This window comes from Salmo salar, chromosome ssa10, assembly GCF_905237065.1.
Source record: "Salmo salar chromosome ssa10, Ssal_v3.1, whole genome shotgun sequence".
Classification (NCBI taxonomy): Eukaryota; Metazoa; Chordata; class Actinopteri; order Salmoniformes; family Salmonidae; genus Salmo; species Salmo salar.
In genome coordinates, this window is record NC_059451.1 from 48,444,162 (window position 1) to 48,457,042 (window position 12,881).

The window sequence follows — 12,881 nt, forward strand, 5'->3', positions numbered from 1 at the left end:
CTTCCACCAGTTGTGTATAGACTAATATGAACAATTCAACTGGATGTGATTCTAATCCCATGGGATGTGTCTTCCCTCTCTCTCCCAGACTGGTGTTCCTAGGTGACCCCAACATAGAGGTCAGCAACAAGGGCCAGACATTGAAAATAAAGAGTGCTCGTCTCGGAGACCAGGCACGCTACCAGTGTAGTGTCACCAACGCGGCGGGCAAACAGACCAAAGACTTCAACCTCAGTGTCTACGGTGGGTGTGGATCAAAGCCTGTGCGTAAATGTGTACGTGTGTCTCAGTTTGCTGTAACTAAGGTGAATTAGTCAGATGAATGTTTAAAGAGTGTTTGCATGGGGTGTGTATTCTGATTTACATATCTCTCATATCTCTCATCCCCTCTCACCCTCACCTTAGTCCCTCCCACTATAAAGGGTGGTAACGTGACCTCAGAGGTCACCGCCCTCCTGGATACCGTAGTAACGCTGGAGTGTGAGGCACGCGGCGTTCCGCTCCCCGCCATCACCTGGTACCGTAACGGAGAGGCCATCCTGTCCAGCCACCAGGCGCAGTATGTGGACCGAGGTCACTTCCTGCGGATCCCACGCGCCCAGGCGTCTGACACTGGTCAGTTCAGCTGCAGGGTCACCAGTGTGGCGGGCACTAAAGAGAAGAACTTTGAGCTGGACGTTTACCGTAAGTACCCCAACTCTTCCTCACTTTACCGTAGGTACTCTAACTCTACCTCAAAGAGCTGGAAGTTTACCTTAAGACCTCAATCTGCCTCACTTTACTGTACATTCCCTAACTCTACCTCACTTTACGGTAAGTTCCCTAACTTAACCTCACTTCACCGTAAGTTCCCTATCTCTACCTCACTTTACCGTAAGTACCCCAATTCTACCTTACATTACCGTAAGAACCCTAACTCTACCTCACTTTACCATAAGTACACTAACTCTACCTCACTTTACCATAAGTACCCTAACTCTACCTCACTTTACTGTAAGTACCCTAACTCTACCTCACTTTACCGTAAGTACCCTAACTCTTCCTCACTTTACCGTAAGTACCCTAACTCTTCCTCACTTTACCGTAAGTACCCTAACTCTTCCTCACTTTACCGTAAGAACCCTAACTCTTCTGCACTTTAGCGTAAGAACCCTAACTCTTCCTCGCTTTACCGTAAGAACCCTAACTCTTCCTCACTTTACCGTAAGTACTCCACCTCACTTTACCGTAAGAACCCTAACGCTTCCTCACTTTACCCTAAGTACTCTAGCTCACTTTACCGTAAGTACTCTAACTCCCTCTCACTTTACCGTAAGAACCCTAACTCAACCTCGCTTTACCATAAGTACCCTAACTCTACCTCACTTTACCATAAGTACCCTAACTCTACCTCACTTTACCGTAAGTACCCTAACTCTTCCCCGCTTTACCATAACAAGCCTAACTCTAACTCACTTTACCGTAGGAACCCTAACTCTAACTCACTTTACCGTAAGAACCCTAACTCAACCTCACTTTACCATAAGTACCCTAACTCTACCTCACTTTACCGTAAGTACCCTAACTCTACCTCACTTTACTGTTAGTACTCTAACTCTACCTAACTTTACCGTAAGTACTCTAACTCTACCTAACTTTACCGTAAGTACCCTAACTCTACCTCACTTTACCGTAATAACCCTAACTCTTCCTCACTTTACCGTAAGAACCCAAACTCTTCCTCACTTTACCATAAGTACCCTAACTCTTCCTCACTTTACCGTAGGAACCCTAACTCTACCTCACTTTACCGTAAGAACCCTAACTCAACCTCACTTTACCATAAGTACCCTAACTCTACCTCACTTTTACCGTAAGTACCCTAACTCTACCTCACTTTACTGTTAGTACTCTAACTCTACCTAACTTTACCGTAAGTACTCTAACTCTACCTAACTTTACCGTAAGTACCCTAACTCTACCTCACTTTACCGTAATAACCCTAACTCTTCCTCACTTTACCGTAAGAACCCAAACTCTTCCTCACTTTACCATAAGTACCCTAACTCTTCCTCACTTTACCGTAGGAACCCTAACTCTACCTCACTTTACCGTAAGAACCCTAACTCAACCTCACTTTACCATAAGTACCCTAACTCTACCTCACTTTACCGTAAATAGCCTAACTCTTCCTCACTTTACCATAACTACCCTAACTCTACCTCACTTTACCATAGGAACCCTAACTCCACCTCACTTTACCGTAAGAACCCTAACTCAACCTCACTTTACCATAAGTACCCTAACTCTACCTCACTTTACCGTAAGTACCCTAACTCTTCCTCACTTTACCATAACTACCCTAACTCTACCTCACTTTACCGTAGGAACCCTAACTCTACCTCACTTTACCGTAAGAACCCTAACTCTACCTCACTTTAGCGTAAGAACCCTAACTCTTTCTCACTTTACCATAAGAACCCTAACTCTTCCTCACTTTACCGTAAGAACCCTAACTCTTTCTCACTTTACCGTAAGAACCCTAACTCTTCCTCACTTTACCGTAAGTACTCTACCTCACTTTACCGTAAGAACCCTAACTCAACCTCGCTTTACCATAAGTACCCTAACTCTACCTCACTTTACCATAAGTACCCTAACTCTACCTCACTTTACCGTAAGTACCCTAACTCTTCCCCAATTTACCATAACTACCCTAACTCTACCTCACTTTACCGTAGGAACCCTAACTCTACCTCACTTTACCGTAAGTACCCTAACTCTACCTCACTTTACTGTTAGTACTCTAACTCTACCTAACTTTACCGTAAGTACTCTAACTCTACCTAACTTTACCGTAAGTACCCTAACTCTACCTCACTTTACCGTAAGAACCCTAACTCAACCTCACTTTACCATAACTACCCGAACTCTACCTCACTTTATCGTAAGTACCCTAACTCTTCCTCACTTTACCATAACTACCCTAACTCTACCTCACTTTACCGTAGGAACCCTAACTCTACCTCACTTTACCGTAAGAACCCTAACTCTACCTCACTTTAGCGTAAGAACCCAAACTCTTTCTCACTTTACCGTAAGAACCCTAACTCTTCCTCACTTTACCGTAAGAACCCTAACTCTTTCTCACTTTACCGTAAGAACCCTAACTCTTCCTCATTTTACCGTAAGTACTCTACCTCACTTTACCGTAAGAACCCTAACTCTTCCTCACTTTACCCTAAGTACTCTAGCTCACTTTACCGTAAGTACTCTAACTCTACCTCACTTTACCGTAAGAACCCTAACTCAACCTCGCTTTACCATAAGTACCCTAACTCTACCTCACTTTACCGTAGGAACCCTAACTCTAACTCACTTTACCGTAAGAACCCTAACTCAACCTCACTTTACCATAAGTACCCTAACTCTACCTCACTTCACCGTAAGTACCCTAACTCTACATCACTTTACCATAAGTACCCTAACTCTACCTCACTTTACCGTAAGAACCCTAACTCAACCTCACTTTACCATAAGTACCCTAACTCTACCTCACTTTACCGTAAATAGTCTAACTCTTCCTCACTTTACCATAACTACCCTAACTCTACCTCACTTTACCATAGGAACCCTAACTCCACCTCACTTTACCGTAAGAACCCTAACTCAACCTCACTTTACCATAAGTACCCTAACTCTACCTCACTTTACCGTAAGTACCCTAACTCTTCCTCACTTTACCATAACTACCCTAACTCTACCTCACTTTACCGTAGGAACCCTAACTCTACCTCACTTTACCGTAAGAACCCTAACTCTACCTCACTTTAGCGTAAGAACCCTAACTCTTTCTCACTTTACCATAAGAACCCTAACTCTTCCTCACTTTACCGTAAGAACCCTAACTCTTTCTCACTTTACCGTAAGAACCCTAACTCTTCCTCACTTTACCGTAAGTACTCTACCTCACTTTACCGTAAGAACCCTAACTAAACCTTGCTTTACCATAAGTACCCTAACTCTACCTCACTTTACCATAAGTACCCTAACTCTACCTCACTTTACCGTAAGTACCCTAACTCTTCCCCAATTTACCATAACTACCCTAACTCTACCTCACTTTACCGTAGGAACCCTAACTCTAACTCACTTTACCGTAAGTACCCTAACTCTACCTCACTTTACCGTAAGTACCCTAACTCTACCTCACTTTACTGTTAGTACTCTAACTCTACCTAACTTTACCATAAGTACTCTAACTCTACCTAACTTTACCGTAAGTACCCTAACTCTACCTCACTTTACCGTAAGAACCCTAACTCAACCTCACTTTACCATAACTACCCGAACTCTACCTCACTTTATCGTAAGTACCCTAACTCTTCCTCACTTTACCATAACTACCCTAACTCTACCTCACTTTACCGTAGGAACCCTAACTCTACCTCACTTTACCGTAAGAACCCTAACTCTACCTCACTTTAGCGTAAGAACCCAAACTCTTTCTCACTTTACCGTAAGAACCCTAACTCTTCCTCACTTTACCGTAAGAACCCTAACTCTTTCTCACTTTACCGTAAGAACCCTAACTCTTCCTCACTTTACCGTAAGTACTCTACCTCACTTTACCGTAAGAACCCTAACTCTTCCTCACTTTACCCTAAGTACTCTAGCTCACTTTACCGTAAGTACTCTAACTCTACCTCACTTTACCGTAAGAACCCTAACTCAACCTCGCTTTACCATAAGTACCCTAACTCTACCTCACTTTACCGTAGGAACCCTAACTCTAACTCACTTTACCGTAAGAACCCTAACTCAACCTCACTTTACCATAAGTACCCTAACTCTACCTCACTTTAGCGTAAGAACCCTAACTCTTTCTCACTTTAGCGTAAGAACCCTAACTCTTTCTCACTTTAGCGTAAGAACCCTAACTCTTTCTCACTTTAGCGTAAGAACACTAACTCTTTCTCAATTTAGCGTAAGAACCCTAACTCTTTCTCACTTTACCGTAAGTACTCTAACTCTACCTCACTTTACCGTAAGAACCTTAACTCAACCTCACTTTACCATAAGTACCCTAACTGTACCTCACTTTACCGTAAGTACCCTAACTCTACCTCACTTTACCCGAAAGAATCCTAACTCTACCTCACTTTACCCGTAAGAACCCTACCTCATTTTACCGTAAGTACCCTAACTCTACCTCACTTTACCGTAGGAACCCTAACTCTACCTCACTTTACCATAAGTACCCTAACTCTTCCTCGCTTTACCGTAAGAACCCTAACTCTTCCTCACTTTACCGTAAGTACTCTACCTCACTTTACCGTAAGTACCCTAACTCTACCTCACTTTACGGTAAGAACCCTAACTCTTCCTCTCTTTACCGTAAGAACCCAAACTCTTCCTCACTTTACCGTAACTACCCTAACTCTTCCTCACTTTACCGTAACTACCCTATCTCTACCTCACTTTACCGTAAGTACCCTAACTCACTTTACCGTAAGAACCCTAACTCTTCCTCACTTTATCCTAAGTACTGTAGCTCACTTTACCATAAGTACCCTAACTCTACCTCACTTCACCGTAAGTACCCTAACTCTACATCACTTTACCATAAGTACCCTAACTCTACCTCACTTTACCGTAAGAACCCTAACTCTACCTCACTTTACCGTAAGAACCCTAACTCTTCCTCACTTTACCGTAAGTACTCTACCTCACTTTACCGTAAGTACCCTAACTCTACCTCACTTTACCGTAAGAAGGCTAACTCTTCCTCACTTTACCGTAAGTACTCTACCTCACTTTACCGTAACTACCCTAACTCTTCCTCACTCTCTGTAACTACCCTATCTCTACCTCACTTTACCGTAAGTACCCTAACTCCCTTTACCGTAAGAACCCTAACTCTTCCTCACTTTATCCTAAGTACTGTAGCTCACTTTACCATAAGTACCCTAACTCTACCTCACTTCACCATAAGTACCCTAACTCTACATCACTTTACCATAAGTACCCTAACTCTACCTCACTTTACCGTAAGAACCCTAACTCTACCTCACTTTACCATAATAACCCTAACTCTTCCTCACTTTATCATAACTACCCTAACTCTACCTCACTTTACCGTAAGAACCCTAACTCTACCTCACTTTACCGTAAGAACCCTAACTCTACCTCACTTTACCGTAAGAACCCTAACTCTTCCTCACTTTACCGTAAGTACTCTACCTCACTTTACCGTAAGTACCCTAACTCTACCTCACTTTACCGTAAGAAGGCTAACTCTTCCTCACTTTACCGTAAGAACCCTAACTCTTCCTCACTTTACCGTAAGTACTCTACCTCACTTTACCGTAACTACCCTAACTCTTCCTCACTCTCTGTAACTACCCTATCTCTACCTCACTTTACCGTAAGTACCCTAACTCCCTTTACCGTAAGAACCCTAACTCTTCCTCACTTTATCCTAAGTACTGTAGCTCACTTTACCATAAGTACCCTAACTCTACCTCACTTCACCATAAGTACCCTAACTCTACATCACTTTACCATAAGTACCCTAACTCTACCTCACTTTACCGTAAGAACCCTAACTCTACCTCACTTTACCATAATAACCCTAACTCTTCCTCACTTTATCATAACTACCCTAACTCTACCTCACTTTACCGTAAGAACCCTAACTCTACCTCACTTTACCGTAAGAACCCTAACTCTTCCTCACTTTACCTTAAGAACCCAAACTCTTCCTCACTTTACCATAACTACCCTAACTCTTCCTCACTTTACCGTAAGAACCCTAACTCAACCTCACTTTACCATAAGTACCCTAACTCTACCTCACTTTAGCGTAAGAACCCTAACTCTTTCTCACTTTAGCGTAAGAACCCTAACTCTTTCTCACTTTAGCGTAAGAACCCTAACTCTTTCTCACTTTAGCGTAAGAACCCTAACTCTTTCTCACCTTACCGTAAGAACCCTAACTCTTCCTCACTTTACCGTAAGTACTCTACCTCACTTTACCGTAAGAACCCTAACTCTTCCTCACTTTACCCTAAGTACTCTAGCTCACTTTACCGTAAGTACTCTAACTCAACCTCACTTTACCATAAGTACCCTAACTCTACCTCACTTTACTGTAAGAACCCTAACTCTACCTCACTTTACCATAAGTACCCTAACTCTACATCACTTTACCCTAAGTACCCTAACTCTACCTCACTTTACCGTAAGTACCCTAACTCTACCTCACTTTACCGTAAGAACCCTAACTCTACCTCACTTTACTGTAAGAACCCTAACTCTACCTCACTTTACCGTAAGAACCCTAACTCTTCCTCACTTTACCGTAAGTACTCTACCTCACTTTACCGTAAGTACCCTAACTCTACCTCACTTTACCGTAAGTACCCTAACTCTACCTCACTTTACCGTAAGAACCCTAAATCTACCTCACTTTACTGTAAGAACCCTAACTCTACCTCACTTTACCGTAAGAACCCTAACTCTTCCTCACTTTAACGTAAGTACTCTACATCACTTTACCGTAAGTACCCTAACTCTACCTCACTTTACCATAATAACCCTAACTCTTCCTCACTTTATCATAACTACCCTAACTCTACCTCACTTTACCGTAAGAACCCTAACTCTACCTCACTTTACCGTAAGAACCCTAACTCTTCCTCACTTTACCTTAAGAACCCAAACTCTTCCTCACTTTACCATAACTACCCTAACTCTTCCTCACTTTACCGTAGGAACCCTAACTCTACCTCACTTTACCATAAGAACCCTAACTCAACCTCACTTTAGCGTAAGAACCCTAACTCTTTCTCACTTTAGCGTAAGAACCCTAACTCTTCCTCACTTTACCTTAAGAACCCAAACTCTTCCTCACTTTACCATAACTACCCTAACTCTTCCTCACTTTACCGTAGGAACCCTAACTCTACCTCACTTTAGCGTAAGAACCCTAACTCTTTCTCACTTTAGCGTAAGAACCCTAACTCTTTCTCACTTTAGCGTAAGAACCCTAACTCTTTCTCACTTTAGCGTAAGAACTCTAACTCTTCCTTACTTTACCGTAAGTACTCTACCTTACTTTACCGTAAGAACCCTAACTCTTCCTCACTTACCGTAAGTACTCTACCTCACTTTACCGTAAGTACCCTAAGTCTACCTCACTATACCGTAAGAACGCTAACTCTTCCTCACTTTACCGTAAGAACCCTAACTGTTCCTCACTTTACCGTAAGTACTCTACCTCACTTTACCGTAAGTACCCTAACTCTACCTCACTTTACCATAATAACCCTAACTCTTCCTCACTTTATCATAACTACCCTAACTCTACCTCACTTTACCGTAAGAACCCTAACTCTACCTCACTTTACCGTAAGAACCCTAACTCTTCCTCACTTTACCTTAACCTCTTGGGGCTAGGTGGGACGCTAGCGTGCCACCTGTGGTGCACTCCATCAACAGCAGGTGCATTTCAAGAGCGGCAAATTTGAATCCAAATAAATGTCAAAATTCTAATTTTTCAAAAATACAACTATGTTACACCATTTGAAAGATAAACATCTCCTTAATCTAACCACGTTTTACGATTTCAAAAAGGTTTTACGGCGAAAGCATACATTTAGAGTATGTTAGGACAGTACATTTACAAGAGTTGTGTGTAATGTTTTGTCAAGTCAAAGACAGGGTCACCAAAACCATAAAACCAGCTAAAATGATACACTAACCTTTTACAATCTCCATCAGATGACACTCCTAGGACATTATGTTAGACAATGCATGCATTTTTAGTTCTATCAAGTTCATATTTATATACAAAAACAGCGTTTTACTATGGCATTGATGTTGAGGAAATCGTTTCCTCCAATAACCGGCAGTCAAGTCAGCGTCACAAATTAAATAATTAAAATTAGAAAACATTGGTAAAATATTATATTGTCATTTAAAGAATTATAGATTTACATCTTTTGAACGCAATCAACTTGCCAGATTTAAAAATAACCTTACTGGGAAATCACACTTTGCAATAATCTGAGCACTGTGCCCAGAAAAATACGCGTTGCGATACAGACTAGACGTCATGTTGGGGAGATCTAAAATCGAAAATACTATGTAAATAATCCATTACCTTTGATTCTCTTCATCAGATGTCACTTCCAGGTATCACAGGTCCATAACGAATGTAGTTTTGTTCAAAAAAGCTCATCATTTATGTCCAAAAATCTCCGTCTCGTTAGCACATGATGTAAGCCAGCCGGACTTCTCGTCATGAACGAGGGGAAAAAATATATTTCCGTTCGTTCAAACATGTCAAACGTTGTATAGCATAAATCATTAGGGCCTTTTTAACCAGAACATGAATAATATTCAAGGTGGACGAATGCATAGCCTTTTATAACGTATTGGAACGAGGGTACCCAACATGAAGTAGCGCGCCAGGTGTCTAATGGGACATCACCGTTCCATGGCTCTTGTTCGGTCAGATCTCCCTCCAGAAGACTCAAAACACTTTGTAAAGGCTGGTGACATCTAGTGGAAGCAATAGGAAGTGCCAAAATATTCCTAAACCCCTGTGTTTTTCAATGGGATAGGTTTAAAATCAATACAACACATCAGGTATCCACTTCCTGTCAGAAAATGTCTCAGGGTTTTGCCTGCCAAATGAGTTCTGTTATACTCACAGACACCATTCAAACAGTTTTGGAAACTTTAGAGTGTTTTCTATCCATATATAATAAGTATATGCATATTCTAGTTACTGGGTAGGATTAGTAACCAGATTAAATCGGGTACATTTTTTTTATCCAGACGTGCAAATGCTGCCCCCTAGACCCAACAGGTTAAGAACCCAAACTCTTCCTCACTTTACCATAACTACCCTAACTCTTCCTCACTTTACCGTAAGAACCCTAACTCAACCTCACTTTACCATAAGTACCCTAACTCTACCTCACTTTAGCGTAAGAACCCTAACTCTTTCTCACTTTAGCGTAAGAACCCTAACTCTTTCGCACTTTAGCGTAAGAACCCTAACTCTTTCTCACTTTAGCGTAAGAACCCTAACTCTTTCTCACTTTACCGTAAGAACCCTAACTCTTTCTCACTTTACCGTAAGAACCCTAACTCTTCCTCACTTTACCGTAAGTACTCTACCTCACTTTACCGTAAGAACCCTAACTCTTCCTCACTTTACCCTAAGTACTCTAGCTCACTTTACCGTAAGTACTCTAACTCAACCTCACTTTACCATAAGTACCCTAACTCTACCTCACTTTACTGTAAGAACCCTAACTCTACCTCACTTTACCATAAGAACCCTAACTCTACATCACTTTACCCTAAGTACCCTAACTCTACCTCACTTTACCGTAAGTACCCTAACTCTACCTCACTTTACCGTAAGAACCCTAACTCTACCTCACTTTACTGTAAGAACCCTAACTCTACCTCACTTTACCGTAAGAACCCTAACTCTTCCTCACTTTACCGTAAGTACTCTACCTCACTTTACCGTAAGTACCCTAACTCTACCTCACTTTACCGTAAGTACCCTAACTCTACCTCACTTTACCGTAAGAACCCTAACTCTACCTCACTTTACTGTAAGAACCCTAACTCTACCTCACTTTACCGTAAGAACCCTAACTCTTCCTCACTTTAACGTAAGTACTCTACATCACTTTACCGTAAGTACCCTAACTCTACCTCACTTTACCGTAAGTACCCTAACTCTACCTCACTATACCGTAAAAACGCTAACTCTTCCTCACTTTACCGTAAGAACCCTAACTGTTCCTCACTTTACCGTAAGTACTCTACCTCAATTTACCGTAAGTACCCTAACTCTACCTCACTTTACCATAATAACCCTAACTCTTCCTCACTTTACCATAACTACCCTAACTCTTCCTCACTTTACCGTAGGAACCCTAACTCTACCTCACTTTACCATAAGAACCCTAACTCAACCTCACTTTAGCGTAAGAACCCTAACTCTTTCTCACTTTAGCGTAAGAACCCTAACTCTTCCTCACTTTACCTTAAGAACCCAAACTCTTCCTCACTTTACCATAACTACCCTAACTCTTCCTCACTTTACCGTAGGAACCCTAACTCTACCTCACTTTAGCGTAAGAACCCTAACTCTTTCTCACTTTAGCGTAAGAACCCTAACTCTTTCTCACTTTAGCGTAAGAACCCTAACTCTTTCTCACTTTAGCGTAAGAACCCTAACTCTTCCTCACTTTACCCTAAGTACTCTAGCTCACTTTACCGTATGAACCCTAACTCTAACTCACTTTACCGTAAGAACCCTAACTCTACCTCACTTTACCATAAGTACCCTGACTCTTCCTCACTTTACCATAACTACCCTAACTCTACCTCACTTTACCGTAGGAACCCTAACTCTAACTCACTTTACCGTAAGAACCCTAACTCAACCTCACTTTACCATAAGTACCCTAACTCTACCTCACTTTACCGTAAGTACCCTAACTCTACCTCACTTTACCGTAAGAACCCTAACTCTACCTCACTTTAGCGTAAGAACCCTAACTCTTTGTCACTTTAGCCTAAGAACCCTAACTCTTTCTCACTTTAGCGTAAGAACCCTAACTCTTTCTCACTTTACCGTAAGAACCCTAACTCTTCCTCACTTTACCGTAAGTACTCTACCTCACTTTACCTTAAGAACCCTAACTCTTCCTCACTTTACCCTAAGTACTCTAGCTCACTTTACCGTAAGTACTCTAACTCAACCTCACTTTACCGTAAGTACCCTAACTCTACATCACTTTACCGTAAGTACCCTAACTCTACCTCACTTTACCGTAAGTACCCTAACTCTACCTCACTTTACCGTAAGAACCCTAACTCTTCCTCACTTTACCGTAAGAACCCTAACTGTTCCTCACTTTACCGTAAGTACTCTACCTCACTTTACCGTAAGTACCCTAACTCTACCTCACTTTACCATAATAACCCTAACTCTTCCTCACTTTATCATAACTACCCTAACTCTACCTCACTTTACCGTAAGAACCCTAACTCTACCTCACTTTAGCGTAAGAACCCTAACTCTTTGTCACTTTAGCCTAAGAACCCTAACTCTTTCTCACTTTAGCGTAAGAACCCTAACTCTTTCTCACTTTACCGTAAGAACCCTAACTCTTCCTCACTTTACCGTAAGTACTCTACCTCACTTTACCGTAAGAACCCTAACTCTTCCTCACTTTACCCTAAGTACTCTAGCTCACTTTACCGTAAGTACTCTAACTCAACCTCACTTTACCGTAAGTACCCTAACTCTACATCACTTTACCGTAAGTACCCTAACTCTACCTCACTTTACCGTAAGTACCCTAACTCTACCTCACTTTACCGTAAGAACCCTAACTCTTCCTCACTTTACCGTAAGAACCCTAACTGTTCCTCACTTTACCGTAAGTACTCTACCTCACTTTACCGTAAGTACCCTAACTCTACCTCACTTTACCATAATAACCCTAACTCTTCCTCACTTTATCATAACTACCCTAACTCTACCTCACTTTACCGTAAGAACCCTAACTCAACCTCACTTTACCATCAATACCCTAACTCTACCTCACTTTACCGTAAGAACCATTTCTCTTCAAATCAAATTTATTTATATAGCCCTTCGTACATCAGCTGATATCTCAAAGTGCTGTACAGAAACCCAGCCTAAAACCCCAAACAGCAAGCAATGCATGTGAAAGAAGCACGGTGGCTAGGAAAAACTCCCTAGGAAAAACTCCCTAGAAAGGCCAAAACCTAGGAAGAAACTTAGAGAGGAACCAGGCTATGAGGGGTGGCCAGTCCTCTTCTGGCTGTGCCGGGTG

General features: G+C 41.8%; 1 protein-coding gene across 2 annotated transcripts in view; it reads left to right on the forward strand.

Annotated features, from left to right (window-relative positions):
• The window catches only part of hmcn1 (hemicentin 1), a 240,393-nt gene that overhangs the window by 140,768 nt on the left and 86,744 nt on the right, over window positions 1-12,881 (forward strand). For both annotated transcript variants that reach the window (XM_045687880.1, XM_045687881.1), the window contains exons 30-31: window positions 89-243; window positions 406-684. In XM_045687880.1, coding sequence (XP_045543836.1) covers window positions 89-243; window positions 406-684 — 434 coding nt within the window. The remainder of the gene's footprint in view (window positions 1-88; window positions 244-405; window positions 685-12,881) is intronic.